Source organism: Castor canadensis, chromosome X (assembly GCF_047511655.1).
Source record: "Castor canadensis chromosome X, mCasCan1.hap1v2, whole genome shotgun sequence".
In the NCBI taxonomy this organism is placed as follows: domain Eukaryota; kingdom Metazoa; phylum Chordata; class Mammalia; order Rodentia; family Castoridae; genus Castor; species Castor canadensis.
In genome coordinates this window covers 43,381,680-43,402,245 of record NC_133405.1, presented here as the reverse complement: position 1 = coordinate 43,402,245, position 20,566 = coordinate 43,381,680, and the positions used below count along the sequence as shown (strand labels likewise).

Sequence of the window (20,566 nt, the reverse complement as noted above, 5' to 3'; positions counted from 1 at the left end):
ATTAATCATTTGAACATCATCAAAATGAAAAGAAACCCATCAAGAAAATGAAGCCATGCTACAGACTGGGAGAAAATATTTGCATGTGCATGGAAAAAGATTTGTATCTAGAATATATAAAGAACACTTATAACTCAATATTAAAATGATAAATAATTTAATTAAAAAGTGGGCAAAGGATCTGAATAAGCATTTTTTCAAAGAGTATATTCACATGTCTAATAAATATGTGAAATTATGTTTGACATCATTAGTCATTAGAAAAATGCAAATAAAAACCACAATGAGATACCAGTTCACACCCACTAGGATGGCTCTAGACAATAACAAGTACTGGTGGAGATATGGAGAAACTGAAATTGTAATCCAATGCTGGTGGGGATGGAAAATTGCGTAACTACTTTGGAAAACAGTTTCACCATTACATAAAATTTTAAGCATATACATACCATACCAGTGATACCATTCCTAGATACTTCTCCAATATAAATAAGGACATATGTCTATATAAAAACCTGTATATTAATATCCATAGCATTATTATTCATAATAGCAAAAAGGCAAAAATAACTCAAATGCCATCAACAGATGAATGACTAAATGAAATGAAATATTATATCTATATACAGTGGAATATTATTCATCCATAAAAGTGAATGAAGTACTGATACAGGTTATAGCATGGATGAATCTTGAAAATATTATGTTAAGTGAACAAATCTAGGCACAAAAGGCCACATAGTATATAATTATATTTTTATTAAATGTCCTGAGTAGGCAGATCTATAGAGACATAAAGTAAATAAGTGATTGCCTAGGAGTGAGGGCAGAGGAGTAATGGGGAGGTTGGAAGATGATGTCTGAAGCATGCAGGGTTTCTTTTGGGTCTAAAATTGATTGTAGTGATGGATACAAAATTCTGTGAATACAGTGAAATCTCTGAGTTATATACTTAAAATGGGTGACTTATATGGTATGGGAATTATATCTCAATAAAGCTATTAAAAAAGTATTTTTACAGACAGCTCATTTTTGCCACTTTGAGGGAATACAATAATTAGAAAGATGAAAATAAAGAGCTAAGAAAAAAAGACCAGTCATTTCAATAGTTCATAATAAAACAGTCCGTATCCCTGAATAGATCAATCCCTACCTGATAAGCCTTTTCCAGCAACTCAAGAAAAAAATGAAGCATGTAGTTCTAGTGCTAACCACTCCCACTAGGAACCTTCCTTCTCCAACACTGCAAATAGCACCATTGCAGAGGAGATGCCTTAATAATGGCACTGTGAAATGCTTGTCACGATTCTAACAGCCTTTCTTTTGTCTTGCTTTGTCTGTGAATCTTCCGCTTTCTATCCCTTACACCATCCACATTGGAAAGAAAAGTGAAATCAAAATTAAAAGTTTGAGAATATTCTTTGTATATGACAGTAGAGGTAGAAAGAAAGATTTGAATATGAGAACTGGGCAAATACCATACAAAGACATCCTAGAAAACAACATATCCACAAAGGTGAGTGCTATATCATGTTGGTGAACCTAGAGCATACAGAGGTGGAGCGTATTGAGAATAGTATAGTAGTAGAAAAATATCTAGATAAAACCAACACTCTGAGATGAATATTCTATTGTCATGGAGTTAAAGGAACTTAAAGGTCATATACTAAGGTTCCTTAAAAAATTGAGGCTTGAAGAAGAGATGTGATTGTTCCCCACCCCCCACCATCACATAGCTAGTAGAGAACAGAATGAAAACTAGAGCTCAGGTCTTTGAATCCTATCTTGGACTTTTTCCAATTGCTGCATATTAGACAGTAACAGACTAGGCAGTATAGGAGACTAGGATACTAAGCCAAAATTTTTGATATTGAAAGAGCCGACTCCTCCTTCCATCACTACTCTGAGCCAGGAGCATCTTGTCAACAATAAAACTCCAAGAGCATAAGATACTGAAGACATAACTGATATCCAGGCTTCATTTGGTCCTTTCTTTTTAGAAGGGCAGTCTATTTGATGTTTGGCCACTTCTATCACAAACATTCTTTTTTAAGGTGCAAAATCTACCACCACAGATGCAAAGGTGGTTTGCAAAGTGTTTCCTTTCACAGAGTCCAGCCTGGTTTTCCACCTTTGTTCTTTTCTACCTCATGCTCAAGTCAGTCTTCCCAAACCCCATCTCCAGGCATCTGTGAAAAGTTGGGGAGGGGGAATTTAGGTAATACAAACATCACCTTTCCAACATTGATTTTTTTCAAGTGAAGGTCAATAAGTGATGTCCATCTTGGGGCAAACTTTATGACCACGTGTCCTTTTCTACTGAGCCCATTGTTGACTGATACGTTGTAACACTAGGAGGAGAGAAAGGCTCTGGGAGAACTGTAAGCCAAGAAATGCAAGTAAGACCAAATGTGAATAGAGGGGCAGAGATACCAGAGGAAAGGGAAATTAGCTAGACAAGCAAAGGAAAGACACAGTCACCTTGGGAAATGCATTCAACATTTCCAAGGTTAAATCCAACCTGTCTTCTGCATTTCCTGCAACTGTCTTTGTGCTCACAATACCCCAGTTATTTTGTATGGTAGGATGAAGGGTCAAGTCCTTCTTAGAATATTTAGCAGCAATTCCAGCATCCTTTGTGCTGTCTCTTCCTATCATGCTTCAAATTGTTCCTTAAAACTGTTCTAGAGATCCAAGGCTATGGGTAATCTTGGATCAGTTTACACCTCTGCTGTTATTCTGAGACCTAGAATCCCTGGTATAAATAGTTGGTACTAGAAAGGCACTGCCAGAAACATGAAATAAATTTCCAATGGAAAATTGGCCCAACAAAGCTAACAGCAGTAGTAAAGGTCATGTTTAGGCTTTAGGCATGTATATTGAGGCAATAATGAATCTTTTCTTGCATAGATCCTGGGTGTGGACAAAACTGAACCTACAGATGCCAATTAGTGTAGCATGAAAATGGGTAGTGTGAGGACCAGCTGCACGCCTGTGTATGATGCCAAAAAGCTGGAAGTCTATTATTAAAGCTCTGCACTTCTAACAGAATCATCATCCCTTCTGCTTTAAGAATTGACTTTAAGGCAAGACTGTGTATCTATTGAACTACTCTCAAGTGAGTCAGAAATTTGATTTTCAGTTTTATGCATCCATGACCTTTTATGCATGAGGGTTGACATGTGGCTTGATTATAGAAATTAATATCTGGGTAATTTTATCAAAACACCACAGCCACTTCAGAAGCCAAAGAATCAAAAGAACAACTTCACCTGAGTGTACTAATATGCATCATCATTTAATTCTCCATTATGCCCTCCTTATCTTCTTAGAAACCCATTTCAGTTCCTGGGAGTAATGATGACCCATCCCACCAACTATTCCTTCTTCCATTAGTAATTCCTTATTGAGGAGAGGAATCAATTTGGAATTCTTTGTTCTAGTGATGGTTAGCTTTCCTATCAACACAGACCACAAATATCTCAGAGGCAAGAGGTCAGGAAACCAGTTTTCTATACTAGCAAACTATAAGTCTGAAAATGACTAAGGGCTCCAATAGCACATCCAAACAAAATAAAAATAAAGACAGAGCCCTGTATGCATACTGTTAAGACATCGGTGTAAGCCAATAATAAATTTGGGCTCTTTTAGCCAATCATTTCATTTGGTTAATGTGGGATCCAGTTAAAACATATACTGAAATCAAGTTATGGCCTTGATTTCATGAGTAAAATGTTCTATGATGAATAGGATTGACCATACTTTGGCTTTTTCAACTTAATGCCTGGTACCACACATAACCAAAAACAGGCATTGGAATAGTCTCCAAGGAAGTTCAACCCATTTCAACACATGTGCTTTCAGTGTCCACAGAGGAATATTGTATGCCTGAGTAGTGAGAATAGCCAATAATAATCAAATTGTGACAAGAGATAATATTAGAGCTGTCATCACTAGAATTGTGACATGAGATAGGCTCCAAAAATTGAGCTCAGCATCAACTTTCAGTATACTCAGCACCTATTTTGTGGTTGGTCTATGCATTCCCAACTTTTTGTTATTTAATGTTTTTGCTGTAATGACACAATAATACTTGATTTGAGTTTCCCATGCATAACATTTTTACCATTAAGGTTAGGATATCATTTAGTATTTTCTATAAACAGCATTTCTATGTATTCTCTCTCTCTCATATGTGTACATGTATATATACATATGTTATATATGTACATATTCTATATATACATATATGTTCTCTCTGTATATGCACATATTATTTCATTAAAATATTTGTGGTTAAATAAGATTGGGAAATCCTTGGTCTAAATAAATGGGTTTCCTTGCTGTAGGAATTCTCAGAACATTTAATGTTCCAATGAGTACTTGAATTTCTTTTAAAAAGGAATACACTTTGTAGCATTTTGCAATCTTATTTGACCATAGAACCATTTTCTGAATTTCTAGGTGTAGTAAGATGGAGATAGTTCTCCTTAGAATATATTTTGGGAAACACTGCTTTAAATGTCTGTCCTCAGTGATTTCCAAGTAAAATACCAGCTGGAAGGTGCCCAGGTAGAATATACACTCCTTTGGAGAGCCCCTATGTCTTCTGAGAGACCTGATGTGTGACACATTGAAAGAAGAGGGCTTCTCAGAATGTCTACCTGAGCATATGAGAACTTCTTTATGTCAGTTCATTCAATCAACACTTATAGAGGATCCACAATATATTAGGAAGTGAACATTAACTTAAAAAAGAACTTCATTTACTGTGCTTAATGGAGAGAGAAGTTTTCTAATATAAAATAACATTTGAATCAGACCTTAAAAGATGACCTTCTGGGGTCAGGGTGAGCAGAGGGAGACAATTTAAAGGAAGGGCATTGTTCTGCTCCATTAAGCATCATTCCCCTTTGTTTCTGAACATAAACACTGTATCATATGCTGGTATTTTGTAGTGTGTTCCACAAAGAAATAAGAACTGAGGCTTGAAAGAATTAGAAAGGGTTTGCCATTCTCATGGCCTTTTGAGAAGGAAAAGCCACTCATCATTTGACTACAGATTGCTTACCTATGGGATATGTAGCTTTTCCTATATATGTTATTATGAACAGTCACAGAATATCAGTGAATATAGTATCTTCATGAAATATTGGAAACTCATATAATAGAGGGAAAGTAGGGGGAAAAGAGCTAATTTTAATTAAGGTATGTAAATTACCACAAATCTTTTTCTTGTGGTACTAGGGCTTGAACTCAGGGTCTACACCTTGAGCCACTCCACCAGCCCTTTTTGTGGTGAATTTTTTGAGATAGGGTCTTGTGAACTATTTGCCAGGGCTGGCTTTGAACATTGATTCTCCTGATCTCTGCCTCCTGAGTAACTAAGATTACAGGTGTGAGCCACCAGCACCCAGCCACAAACCTTATTTAATGATGAATTTTATGCAAATGTACATGTACCTTAATTTAGGAACCTCACAGGTTCCTCATAGGAATACTATGAACATGGGTAGGGCAGCTGTGATCAGTCCCTTCGTACAAAGAATGAGTATGAGGTGCCTTGATTTATATTATTTCTTTATTATGTCAAGAGGCTGACAGTAAAGGGAAGCAGACTTAAGCTTAAAGAAAATCTTTCAAAAACCACAGCTGTTGAACAGCAAACTAGGTTGCCTTATAAAATGGCTGTAGAGGACATCCCTGTGTTAGATGGGAGATTAAATGTCATTCTCTACTCTGAGATCCTCTGATTCTTAAATTGCTGGGTTCTATTTCTCCACAGTGAAATTTTGGCCATTACCCCTGTTTCTGAGCAGCTCTTGTTTATTATCAAAACACTGTGCCCCAGAAGAGGCATATTGTTAGAGATGCTTGTTGTAACTTTTCCCATAGTCACAAGCAAATCCATTGTTTTGGTACAAGAAACACAAATTAGATATAAGCAATGCCTCTAGGTATCCCTCAGATCACAAAATGGTGAATAGATAGAAGCCAAAATTTATCATAATTGACAAGTATATAGTATAAGTAAGTTTTCGGTGAAACTTAAAATCTTGATGCATGCATTATATATCAGACATTATGGGAGGGGGCACAGCTCTTCATTTTAAGATCTATCAATCATTTTGGCATATATTAAATCTGCATTTTTATAATCTGTATGCTGTTCAAACACCAAAGGTATTTTAAGAATTACAGACTGATTATTATCCACACTTATCTTCTAGATGGTAGACCAAGATTCTCTTTAGAACTATTAGAACCAGCCTTACAATACTCTTGGAACATTTTTTGTTGGATATTTACAGATCTCTATGCTCAAGAAAACAGTGCATCTGTCTGAGAGAAATGCCTGGCTGCATTCTTTCCCAGATACTAATATAGGTGACACTTCAGTAGTATAACCAATGACATGAAGAACCTGATTTGGAGGGGAACAGATGGGAGCATCGTTCTTGCGCTAATTTTAGGATCCTGAAATAGTCCTTTTCTCATTCAAACCAGTGGAACCAAATTAAGACAGCTATGTCACATGGAAAAGGAAAAGACAAAATAGATTTTAGTGTAATGTAAAAAAAATGAACCAGAAGCTTCAGTGCTTCTACCATATCTAATTCCTTTCACAGCATGCGAAGATAATGTCAACCTCCTTTCACAGAATGAATGCAAAATACCAACATGAGGGTATCTAAGAAAAAAATGAGTGAGCAAACCTCATCTTCAGTCATATGTTTTAAATAACCAAGGTTGTATCATACAAACTAATTTAATCTCATAAGTATGAACTTACAGGATCTGGTTTCTAAAACATTTGTAACATATAAGGAAGCTGAGGCTATAACTGACCATTTTACTTGATAAATTAGAAGCAGACTAAATTTCAAAACTTCAGATTCCTGATCCATTGTGCTCCTGCTGAAAAGACCTTTCCTCCAAATGAGACATATAACATTAGTAAAGGATGATGAGATGTGGAGGAAGAGTTCCTTAACCATGAATAGTAGCTTAGGGATAAAATGGCGATTCAAAGATCTAAAAAAATGAGAAAAGTAATTTGAAAAGGTACTTACTTGTTTTCCATCTAGAGTGTAGAGTTTTTTGACGACTCCAGTCTCTAGTTTGATGGCTTCAGTGATATCGGTAAGGACTTGCTCAAAGGAATGGGCTGTCTTCTTGTTAAGAAGCACACGCACAGCCTTCCGAGGTTTCACCCCACTGCGGATGATGGTCACCAGCTTGGGGCGCACAAAGTCCTTGTTCTCTCTGGCCTGGGCACTGTTGCTGCTAGCCAGGGACTGGGGGGCTTTCATATTGGCAGATGTCTTTACATTGACAGACCAGTTGGGGTTGACATTCTTGGTGTACTCCACCTTTTTAAAGAAGTTGTCTGAGGAACAGACATAGCTTTCCCCTAAGGGAAGAAATAAGTGGTTAGGTGATTAGTTCAATAGCAGATATATAGACTCTAAACTTACATTGACATTGGAATAAACTTTTGGAGAAATGGTTATTACCATAATAACAAACCTTAAGTACAATTCCTAAATGGGCTCTCTGACAACTGACTCAGTCTAATTTTAAAGTAATCAGCCAAATATTCTTCAACTAATGGCATGCCTGGCTGAACGAACCCTATAAAATTATGGGGTAGAAATATGATCACTCTTAAGTTTAACTAGCAAGTCAAGTGGGGCTCTCATGCTGAATATGATTTTATTAGAATTTACACTATTCTAGGAATGGGGGAGGGGAAATAAAGGAGAATGATGGAGGGGGTGAATTTAACTAAGATATATTATAAGCATTTTTTGTAAATGTCACAACATACCCCCAGTACAACAATAATATAATAATAAAAATAAAAAGTAAAAAACATTTAAACATTAATGTTAGTTTCTAGAATGTTTGAAAATTTCTGGGGAATTACTTGATCATTTTAACATGTCTCTAGTTCCTAATGTTCCTGTATTATTTTTGGACTTGTGGTCCCATCTCTTTGTTATAGTATAAACCAAGGAGAACTTTCAAAGTCAGTACATTTTGTTTTATTTTGTTTTGTTTTTATAAAAAGACAATACATTTTTATTTCAAGTTAAAGTGAACCAAGTGGCCTTGCATATTGGGTATAAAATACATATTTGGGAAGAAGCTAGGCCATCCTTTGCACAGATTATTGGGCTAAGTGGTAGACTATTAAAATATGAAATGCCTGTGTGTGTCCCTGTGTATATACTGAATGTGTATATGTGTGTATAAATAAATCTATCCTCTACTACTCACTCTACACCCAGGTGGAGACTAAATAACCGATACACAGAGAAAGAGAGACAGACACGAGAGAGAGAGAGAGAGAGAGAGAGAGAGAGAGAGATCACTCCTTATGCTTGCAAGTCTAGCTCTTGCTTGAAAAACGTGTCCCCCCAAGTCCTACCACCACCTTGCATGTTTCCATCCTCCCTAGTGTTGCACACTAGATCTTTGTACTTGGAGCCATTTTCACCAGTGCCTCCTCCTGGCTTCCTCAAGTAATAAGGTGGAGATGTAAGACTATCAGCTCTTCTTCCTTTGGTCTCACCAGGAGAACCACACAGAGACATTCAGGAACACCAGGCTGATAATTCACGCCCTTTGCAAATATTGATTACTTTGCTGTAACACCAAATCCTTGAGGTCATGTTAATTAATAAATGTCTCAGTTATTACTAAGAGAAGATTCAGTCACAATCTCTAGGGTACCTTTGAAGACATGGAGGGGCATGGTAAGTAGCAGCCAAGGCTGCCCTCAGTTTCATTAGTGTTCTGTCTTGACAGAGGAACCAAGGGATGGTTATTAATTCAGCACAAGCACTGCCCTCCCCTGCTTGGTGCACAATACATGCCTAGGACAGGAGCGTCAAAGACACCAGCTAAGAGAAATCCTAATTTCTCTGGCTTCTTTGATGGCGAATCCAATCCAACACAAGTGACTAGAGGCTAAAGTTTTTATTTGTAATTCAAAAGAGTAAAGGGACCCTTTATATATTCATAGCCAACATCCCCTCACTGTAAGTGTCCTGTTGCCTTAGAATCTTCCAAGCTGCCACTGCCTTCAAGTCAGATATTTTCCATAACTTGTCATGCACTTTAAAACTCCATCAGACAACTGGTGGTGTGGAAATGTGCAAGGCTATATATTTATGATTTCACTCATCTACAGTCTCTTCTGGAGAGTCAGCTGTGTACTCTGAACTTCTCTTTTGCTCCCATCTCTTAAACCTCTTAAGCCTCTTAACTATGACTATGAAAATGACCGTGATGGCAAACAACTACAATATCATATGGCACCCAAGAACTTTCCAGAGAGCCCAGCCCTCAGCCAAATCTATGTTGAGCACCTTCTGAAGGTACATTTTAGTCACTCCACTCTCTTCTTTTGGCTTGAATAGAGTAATGGAAAAAGAACAGCTGATATGATGTCAGTAAGAATGGGGTCCTTAACATTTCTAGTTGTGTGCCCTTGTACAAGTTATCTGAGCTCCCTTGTCTGCAAAGTGGAGTGCTAATAATAATTGCCTTCCTTATAGGATGGTTGTGGGGGTGCAAATCTGATGACAGACAGAGCAGAGTCCAGGGACTGGAGCACAGTAACCATCTCATAAATTCTTATTGTTAAGATCCTCTTATGAAGGAATAGAGAAAAGAACAAGAAGGAAAGTGTAAAGAGGTAAGGGAGGAAGTAAAAGTTGAGAGAAAGGAAATGGAGTGAGGAGGAGCCAAAGCTGAAGGAAAGAACAGATAAAGCAGCTATCAGGGACCTGATCCATGATCATTATATAACATGAGCACTGCTGGGGTTCCGTGCCTCAAGGATAAGATTTCCTATTGCTTGGAAAGGAGGCTGCAAGTACTGAAAGTGACAAATGCAGGAACTCTATGGCTAACAGTCAGCAAAGCTGCTGCTGCCAGTGCTGATGCCCACTAAGGGCAGGATATTTATGGTGGTTAAGAATAGTGACTTGAGAGGCAGACAGATCTTGATTCAAAGCCCAAGGAGGCATGGAAGAATTGTGTGACCTCAGGCAAATCACCTAATCTCTCAGAATCTCAGCCTTTTCATCCATAAATTGAAAGTATTTTACTAGGTGGTAGCTGAGTTACTTATAGGCCTAAAGGTCTATAAGAAGGAATTTCCTTCTCTTTGCCATATCAAACAGGTTTGAGGAAATAAAGCAGTTATAAGAATTAAATGTTAAAGAAGTAAGTGCCTACCACAAAAGACCCTCCACTTCTACTACTCAAAGACATCAAATATGCTGCTTTGCTAGACTAAGGCTTCCTTGTTCTGGGTTTGCAAATGTTTGCAGTTGTCTACTGCTAGAGTGTGGTGCTTCCTGCATGTCCAGCTGCCTGGCACTTAGAGCTGGATGAGGTAGGTTGCACCTTTACACAGCTGGATTCCTATCCTGCCACAGCTTCCAAGGGCCATTTCCCACCCACTGGGAACCTAGAAGGAAAGCTGTTTTCAGAGCCAAGCAAGGTGACAATTTGCTGGAATTGACAACCTGCTTAAGGGTGAGCAGTTAAGGAAATGAAGTCATGGAAGTACAACTAAAGGGGCAGAAATAGAACACGATGTGGGTTCAAAATGATCTAATGCCTAATTCCCTTCACTTTTAGTTGGGCTTCAATTTCAAAAAGCATTTCATTTTTTTTGTGGACTAGGGTTGAACTCAAGGCCTCATGCTTGCTAGGCAAGCACTCTACCTTTTGAGCCACTCCACCAACCCAAGCGTTATATGTATTTATATCTTCTCAATGCAAAACCACTTTTACCTTGGCTTTCCCTTTTTCTTCAAGGCTTCCTAACTTAAGAAAGAAAATATTAAATGGTACTTTATTGTATTATTACATTAAAATACTAAATGATGTTTTATTGAATCATCATACCTATTAATAATGCATCCCTTCCAAAATTCTTGCTTTTGGAAATGTGCTTGCTTTAGTAGATTGAGAAAATAAATTTGTGAAAAAGTGGTTTCATCTCATTGAGATGAGCTATGGCAAAGGAACTGGATCATAGTGAGTATCACTATACAGCTCAGATTTTTCTAAGGCTGTTCCAGTTGTAAATATTCTATCCCATGGTCTGCATAATAATGCTCCAATCTGTCTCAATTAGCAGTCAGAAAAAAAATCTAGTCATAAATCTATCTGTAAAGTTGATCTATGCACATATATACAAAGTAGGGAAAGGAATGGACAGGAAATAAGGGCAAACAGAATGATTCTACAATGAATGACAAAAGAACAAGAAGACAAAAGGAAACACCACCAATGGGTTTCTTTCATGGACCTGCCTGGGCATGTAGCCAATGAGGGCTACATCCTTTCTACTTTGCAAACACCCTTAGTGTGTCCAAGGAGCTGTGGAAAAGCTGACATCAAAAACCTGACTAGGGTTCAAAATGCTCCCCTTGATACTTTCGGCATTGCATCTAGCAGCAGACAATTGTCTACAGGCACGAGACAAAGGGGTGCCCCAAGGTCAGAGTGATTATTAGTCAATTGCTTTTTGTCTCATTTCATTTTAAGCTAAATATTTAATAATATGGCTATTTGGAGACATAGTATGTTTTATGCTCCATTATTCCTTTAAGACCTACAAAGCAAAAAACAACAACAACAAAAAAGGATTTCTGCATTCCTAGGAATTGCTAACACTGTCGTTAGCTGAAGGGAATGGTCAAGATCACCTAATCAAACACTTTCCAAGTGTAAGTTCTCAAAAGAACCACTTGATAAGACCTTAAAACAAATTCTGGGACTCTAGTTCTGGGCATTCTGATTCAAAAGGTCTGAGGTGTGACCGTGGAATCTGTATTTTTCTAAAGCTTTGACAGATTTTGAAAGGCAGCCAGGTTTGGGAACCACTGGCCATGCAGCTCCTCACTGGCATCATCATTCCCTTGGAATTATTGTTTTCATTATTGTTACTTTCACATCTTTAACAATAATGACAACCATATAGCTATAGTTTTACCTTGTCAACGTGTTTCTGTATCATATATAATTTTATCCTCACAACTATCCTAATGGATAGAGGAGACAGGTGCATTGCTAGTCTCACTTTACAGTTAAGAATATTACTCACAAGAAATACAAAAAAATGTTCTCTGGCCTGAAGCTGGTGGCTCAAACCTGTAACTCTAGCTACATGGGAGGCTGAGATTGGGAGGATTGAGGTTTGAGGCCAGCCTGGGCAAATAGTGTGTGAGACCCCCATCTCCCAAATAACTAGAGCAAAATGGACTGGAGGTATGGCTCAAGCAGTAGGCACCTGCTTTGCAAGCACAAAGCCCTGAGTTCAAACCCCAGTCCCACCAAAAACAAATGTTGTCTGTACACACAATGAAACACTATTTCTCAATTAAAAAAATCACAACATGGATAAACCTTGAAAACCTCATTTTAAGAGAAGAAGCACCAAAGACCACATAGTATATGATTTAACTTGTATGAACTGTCCAAAGTAGGGAAATTTATAGAGACACAAAGTAGATCAATGGTTTCCTATGGATGAGGAGGGTGGGGGTAATGGCACTGACAGATAATTTTACAAGGTTTCTTCTTGAGGAGATTAAATTTATCTAAAATTAGGTTATAGTGACAGTTGCACCACTTAATTTTCTAAAATTCATTGAATTGTAACAAATGGATAAATTTTATTGTATGTGAATTATACCTTAATAAATTTGCTTTAAAAAATGCAAAAGGAAAATTGTGGGGGGTTTTCTTGAGACAGGATCTCACTACATAGGCCATGCTGACCTGAAACTCACAATCCTGTCTTAGAATTCCTCAGAATGCTGGGATTATAGGCATGTGCCACCACATCATGATAAGGACAAACATATGATCATGTAGCTAACCAGCTAGAAACCAGAGCAACTCAAATAGTAATAGCTACTATGGAGTGCTGCTATGTACCAAGAAGAATAGTAAATACTTCATATCCATTGTCTTATTTAGTTCTCAAAGCAGTTATTCCCATTTTACAGGTGAAAAACTGAGGCTCAGGACTTTCGATGCTTTCCCCTAGTTCACACAGGCCAACAGCTGGCAGATCTTGAATTTGAAACAAATCTGATTCCAAAGACTTCTTTGTCCATTATCTACTGCCTGTAAAGAGAACTCAATACTCCTGATTCTTTGCCCAGGAATTTTCCAAGCTTTTTCAATTTGAAGCCTAATAGGAAGCAATATGTACATACATATATATATATATATATATATATATATATTTCAACCAACCCAATTCTACAGATAAACAAATAAAGGAACTTCTATCATTCTTTACTAGGAATAGTTTTAAAGGACTACTTATCCCAATACCCTTTCCCACTTGGCCCTGTAGCCATAGAAAAATTGGTGTTTACTTAGTAACACTATCCCAGAGATACCCTTGAATTTCCTTGGCTGAATAGGCAGCACTCAGCACTGGAAAGGCACTGACATCCATTGTGTCTTGTGTTTGTAGATGATATTGAAAAAGTGCAACTGAGCCCTATTCACATCCTATATTGCTTGAGAATTCACCAGAAAGTACCACTGTATCCAGTAGTGGTAGATGAAAGGAGTCTAATCTAGCAGGACTCAAGTAAAAAGAAAGCTGTTGGCTTTTAAAAATTACATTTATTACCTACCTGTATCAAATTGACATTATTACCAACTCTCTCTGAACACACACACACAAGACATCCAGGGAGAAAAACAATCAATACGTAAAACATGGATTTAGCAGGAAAATCTGTGCGTAATACCTCTCTTATAACAGATACAATATTCTAATCTTTCCTCCAAATACAATGTACTTGGTTCAGAATTATACCTTAGGATCTACTATGGCCTTTAGAAGTTCACAGTTAGTGGAAATGACATATTAGTTGATTCAGGGTGCTTTGTTTGTAGAATCTATTACAGAGAAATCCCTCAAATTTTACTCAGATATGGATTTCACAGCGACAAAAGACACACACCCTATTGATTACTTTGTTGGACAGCTCCCTCAACATAGCTTCAAGCCCTTCCAGTTTGCCCTGACTTGGCTTTATTTTAAGATGTGCACTAAAATGGCCAGTTCTTTGATGGTCAGGAAAAGCTTAGGATTAACCTCTACCTGTCGTTCTGCATCTGATCAAATCATCAAGCCTCCTCAGCATTGCTTTTCAAGGTCAGCTAGTAGAAAACTCTCAGACTTGAACCTTGAGACCCATAAGAAATAACCATATGGACACTTTCTCTTCTAAGTTATTGGTTCCAATCGCTTTGCCTGACTTCTTGGGAAACAGCGGCTACATGAGAAAAATAGGGTTTTGTACAAGGGAAGCCCTCATGCTCCTTTGTCTAACAACACAAGAAACCTAGAAGCAGTGAAAGCATAGGCCGGGTAATGCCACCAAGTCATTAAATGTGCTGTTTCTCTTTCCTTGTCGACTGTTTCATAATTTAATTTCCCTAGAGACCTGCCTGCTCTAAACTCACCTTTGCTGAGGGAATAAAGGGAGTGGGGAGGGAAGGCTGAATAATGGGGGAGGGGTTTGAAGAGAAACATTTTCATTATGTTCCTGAGGCCATCCTGAAAAGCACAGTATTGGGTCCAACTGATCACAGTTTTTATACCCACCAATTTAAAAGTAGGGATTGCATCTTCAATACAATTTATTTGACAATGTAGAATATTAACATGACCCAGGATCTATTTTGTAAATGAGCACATAGAAGACTTTATGGCTGAGTAAGTTTTGGTAAGAACTGGGATTTTCCCCATTATCAGCTGGGTACACAGGTTTTCAGAATTTTCAGCAGTTTAGTAATAAAATTCAGTTGCAATATGAAAATCTAGAGAGGATTTAAAAGGATTTAGGTGCAGGGAGTCATTCCTTTATTAAAATGCCAGGCATACCTACAGCTTTCTTTGGTATTTCTCCCAATGATCTCAGCCTCAGGGACACACCCTCAAGTGGGCTTTTTAGAAGCAACAGCTGAGCAGTGACCACTTACCTAAAAGTATAATCTTCTGTGAATATGTCCAGGAAGTCCTGCTTTTAGGGTGCATATTTCCAATGAGTTGCAATTCATAAATAGTTTCTCAGTAGTTCAAAGGAAATTTAGGATAATATTTTCATTATTAACCCAACCAAAATCCTTCCATGTTACACCCTTAATGATTTCATGGTCTGCCTCTATAGTGCTACTCAGAGTTAATTATGAACAAGATCTAGAGTGAACATCATAATTCAGATTTTCCTTTGTATACCCTGGCAAACAAGCATAATGCATTATCACCACTATGTACACTTCAACCCCAGCAGGGACTGAAGCCCATGAAGAGTGATGAATAATGGCTGTTGCTGGCTATAGAGTCCAAAGTCTGAGCATCAATTAACCTGATGTTCGACAAATACAATGAAATCCACAACTGTAACCATAACCAAGGATGCCGTTTCCCACTAAGAGCCACCACCCACTACTTGAATTACCTTCCTCTAGTTCATCCATGCTTCCGATCTTCCTGGATCCATCAATGGTGTAAATGTAGCGCACTCCCTGAGGCAGGTTGATGTTGTCAGACAGAGATCGAGTCAGGTCAGCCAGCAAAGCGTCGAAGCTGCGAAAACGGTCAGAGGACACAGCGTACACAATCCCCTTGAAGTAGCGGTCCCCATTGCGGTAGAAACGTACCTTCTTGGCTTTCTTCTCGTTGCTTAATGCCTGCAATGTTCGGGTTCTGTAGAAGCTACAGTGGGCACTGTGAGTAGGGCTAGGCAGCCCATTCATCCGCGAGCCTCGCATGTTCCTGGATGTCTTATCTCTTTCGTCAAAGTGTCCAAAATCAAGTTCCATATTTTGGTGGAACCTCAGAAACCTGAGGGTTAGAGAGAGGGGTGGGAGTAAGGAGAGGCAAAGAAAAAGAGGAGAAAAAATGAATTCAAATATTAGCCAGATCCAGATCTGCAATCTGCTGCCTGTGAAAAGAACTGGTAGAAAGAAAGCCTGTGACCCATCTGCTGCTTGCCCCCGACCCACAGGAATATTGATCTTAATAGAGAAGGAGGAGGGGCTGCATGGGGGGAGGGGCGAGGGTGTTGGGTGTAAGAAATAGAAAGGGAGGCACTTTTGGCACTGTTCCAACAGAGAAGAGGGAGAGATTTTGAAAGAGCTTAAAATCCTGGAACTTACTGACACCAGCTCCTATCAAATTGTAACTTCAGGCTAAATACATTAAAACTAGCATCTGTTTCCTCACACATGCCCACATGACTAACAGTTGTAAATGAATCCATAGCCTGACAAAAATTCCCCTTAAAGAGAAAGAAGGAGCTAGCCAAGGTTACCATCTCCAGCTCAGGAAACAGTCAGTGCCTCTCAGTACAATGACCAGGAACAAGGGTGTTTAGTTTTATTCCAAATCTTTTTTCCTACTCTAATGTGTGCGACCCCTCCCCCAGAATAAACCAGGGTTCTCTTTTAAAGGGACAGCCTCCAGGGAATAGCCAGTGTCTTTGTGCTATTCATCAGACCCTCTACCCAACAAGCTGGTGCTGCTATCCAACAGTCATAAGAAATGTGCTGAAGACAAGGATTAGAAATAGCAGATATTTAACAAATTATTAGCTCTGCTTTCTTTGTGGTACCATTTGGTAACAAAATCCTTTTTTTCTCAGGTGCTTCATCCCTCCCTACCAATGCAGCAACACCTCTTAATGAAATAATTTAATTGTTGAAAGATTCCCAAGTGAATCCCTGAGCAGCATATGGGACCTTTAGAAGCAAGTACACCTTTTATTGTTCTGGGTTTCTACCCTGACTGAAGGAGCATTTTGCCCTCACAGCAGGCAATACATCCTAAACTTGTCTACTGCCCAGGTGCATTAGCTGAGGTGAAAGATGGGCATCTGTCAGGCTTTGATTTTTCCCCCTTTTGCTAACCCTACCTGCAAACAATGAAAACATGCAACCAAATAAAACCAAAGCCCCAACACAAGCAAAGGTAGTGACATCCTAGGAACCAAACTATTAACATTCATCTCACAGACGGGGATAAAAGGAATCACAAAGCAAGCAGGGCTCAGCTGCTACACACACCACATCAAGGTTTGCAAGGGACCAGGAGGACAGAAGATAAAAGGCGACTGGTGGCTAGTGGATTTGCCAGTCTCAGTCTTCCTTTTCTCCAATGTCACTATGACCTATGCTAGCTCAGCATTGTCTCTGTCAGACAACCTGCAGTAGTAAGACCCCACCTCCACAAGACAAGTAGCAAGCATTTTCCCCAGGCGTGCTAATATGTTTCCCTTCACTTTAGAATCAGAGGTGGAATTATTCCAAATTAACATCATAGTGAAATCAAAGGAAAATTAAACTCACTTTTCCAAAGGAAAATCCCGGGTGGAAGCTTAGGGGAAAAATCCGATACAATGAAGCATAAAAGGAGAAGAGGAGAGAGAGAAAGAGACACAGACAAGCAGAGAGAGCTTTGCCTTGTGCTTTTCCCATTTGACATCTGTTACATTCTGCTTAAAAATCACTGGAAAGCCCCACTCACCGGTTTTCTGCTGGTTGGGTGGAGATGCTGAGAGAAAGAAAACCAATCTCCCTATGCCTTTGTTGTCTGAGCTCCAAGCAAGAAATTCCTGCCAGGGTGGATAGATGCCTTCTAGGTCCTAGTGCCTTGTCCAGCTTCTCCCCTGTAACTCAGGCTTAGTAGCCCACCCACCCCCACCTCCTATGATTAATTACATGTTTTTTTCTTCAATTCACAGCCTGCATTAACAGCTAGAAAGGTTTCATTTATAACCAACAGGAAATTGCAGGGTAGCAAAAAGATTGCACAGGCAAATTCAGAATGCTCTAATGAGCAATGTGCTAGTCCTTTCTTTTAGAAAATTGGCAATTTTACTTGCCCAAAACCTTGGCCTAATAGCCTAGCCTCAGACAGTCAAATCAGATGTCTTAGAAAATGTAGCTCTCTTCCTTTTTCTTTTTCTTTTTTTTTTTTTTTTTTGATTTTTGAGAAAGGATCTCACTATCTCGATTTGTAGCCAGACTGTCCTTGAACTTGCAATCCTCCTTCCTGCCATAGCCTCCCAAGCAGTGGGAGGGCACTCATGCACCACACCCATCTTCCTTTATGCTCTTGAGAGAGCAAGAGCATAAAACCTGCAACATTTTTAAGTTCATGGATCCAACTCTGGTTATTTTTTAAATGAAGTCACTAGCATAGACTAAGGGAAAAGAAAAGGACAAGAGAAAGTAGTTCCAGAATTTCATGGAAGATAGAGTTGAAAAAAGCCCCCCCCCCAAATACCTTTTAAGTTCATTTAAGAATTTGATTAGTAACATGGGTGACATTTACCTTTGAGTGTTGGAGAGTTCAAAGACAACCCTGAGATCTTTCTGTAGGAAGTGAATCGGATGGCTTCAAGATAAAGATTAACAGATTTCTTCCCAAACTATTTATATATCATTTGCTGGTTTCTTTATATCAAGTGTTTATAAAGAACAAGGAAGCACTCAAAATACACTCATTAGATCAGACCAAACTACAATACAGAAGAGAAAGATGAGAGACAACATGGGGAGTGGAGTTACCATCTTCACAATTAAGGCTTTATGTATTAATATGTAGCAGTCTTAAATTATTATGGTTCCATTTTTGTTTGACTTCCAAGAAGCTTAGTGCTAATACCATGCCTCCTAGTGGGATAAAAAATGACTGCCTTTCTTCTGTGGAAAATGTTGACTCAATAAAACCTAAGCTGTCCATGCTGGTTGGGTAGACAGCCTCAAGTGTGCAACCTGCCCTGTTAAAGTCCTCCCCAACAGCTCTCGGCTGCTCTCCTACTTTCCATGTAAGTTCCTGAGGGACAGTCCCGTTTTCTTTTTACATATATTATTGCCTTGTACTGTGATTAACTCTTGGAAAATCAGGATTATTCAGGTCAGGGGCAAAGAAATATCAAGAATTAAGAACAGGAAAATATGAATTCCAGCAAGGCTAATGTCTTAAGACTTCTTTCTTGCACATATTAAGCATTCAGTAAATATGCAGCAACTGATTTTGCATCAGAACTAAATATCACCTTATTTCTAAGGGGAGAGCACACAAGGGAGGTATGGGGATAGGTAAGAAACCCAAAACATGATAGTATTTGATGTCCTCACTCCAGAGGAGCTAATACAGAAACCTTAAAGCAACAGAGGTCAATATGAGAAGGGGATCAGGAACTAGAGAAAAGGTCAGTAAGGGAGGTCAGTTAGAGATGAATCAACTTGGGATGTAACACATTTGTACATGAAAGCAATGCTAGGAATCTCTCTGTATAGCTATCCTTATCTCAACTAACAAAAATGGTTTGTCTTTATTATTGTTGCTTATACTTTCTCTTCAACAAAATTAGAGATAAGGGCAGAACAGCTTCTGCCTGGAAGCGAGGGGGGTGGGGTGAGAGGGAGGGGATGGGAGGGAAGGGGGGGAGAAATGGCCCAAACAATGTATGCACATATGAATAAATGAATAAAAGAAAATCACCTTATTTCTGATGAAATAAGAATGAGTAGGATGACAGAACTTAAACATAAAGAATTTGGAATTGATTTTAGAGGAAATTTCCTCATAATATAGGCTTTACAGCACTACCATGTATGCCACAAATGTCTTTTGGAGTTAGCCTAGGGCAATTCACTTTGTTTACTTTATAATTGCAAAGCAGTAGAGGGATGGCCAAGACCAATATTTTCCAGAGTGAGGTACTTGGATGTTAGCAGGTGTTATTTTAAAACAGGAAAAAGATACTGTGTTCAAAGATGTTTAAAAATTGATGGGTTAAATAAGGTCAGTTTTCTTTATCATAAAATTTATCAGGAACTTTAACACACTTAATATGTCTCCAATAATACAATTTAGTATAAAGGACCTCCCTCACTCTTATTTTTTAAAGCTCAGACCCTTTATTTTCGCACAGACCATGTCATAGAACAATGTTTTGTGGGAAAGAAAAGATTTTGCAAAAACTGGTGTAGATCATCTCACAAAGATACTTCTTCTCAAAGAGTTCTTAACTGCTCACCAAAGCCCATTTCTTCACTCTTCAGAGGAAAAGGGCCAGTGGCAGAAAAGAAAGGCTCAAATATAAGTTCGGGGAGGGAAGTACCTTTTTAAATATGGAAGTCAATTTGAAGATCAAGGGAGAGTCATGGTTGAAGGTTCAATGGAGTAAAGAGAGTGAATGAAAACAATAGTAACCTCATTCTGTGAAACATAGCAGTAAGAACTTTTGGGTGGTTATCATGTGCCCAATACTATAGGCAAGATGCAGAGTAGGAGACACCCACTAATGGACCTGGGGGGCTTGAAGATTCATTGATGAAGTAGAATAGTAGTGTGCCCCACTCAAAAAAAACATGAAGGAGAACGTCTTACATCTTTCTTGATATTCTGCAGTCAAGGCTAATCAAACTCACCTTAATGAACAAGATCAGCAAAGGCCATCACACACACACACAATTGCTAGTTTATGTTACA

General features: G+C 38.6%; 1 protein-coding gene across 3 annotated transcripts in view; it reads right to left on the bottom strand.

Moving 5' to 3' along the window:
• The window catches only part of Dcx (doublecortin), a 104,151-nt gene extending 86,464 nt beyond the window's left edge, over positions 1-17,687 (bottom strand). For 2 of the 3 annotated variants that reach the window (XM_020181739.2, XM_020181740.2), the window contains exons 1-3: positions 17,588-17,687; positions 15,522-15,907; positions 7,074-7,414 (exon numbers count right to left, since the gene is read on the bottom strand). In XM_020181739.2, coding sequence (XP_020037328.1) covers positions 7,074-7,414; positions 15,522-15,885 — 705 coding nt within the window. In that variant the 5' untranslated portion in view covers positions 15,886-15,907; positions 17,588-17,687. Of the gene's footprint in view, positions 1-7,073; positions 7,415-15,521; positions 15,908-17,409; positions 17,554-17,587 lie in introns of those variants that run through there. The other variant, XM_074062438.1, reaches the window with a different exon arrangement.
• Positions 17,688-20,566: the final 2,879 nt, after the last annotated feature.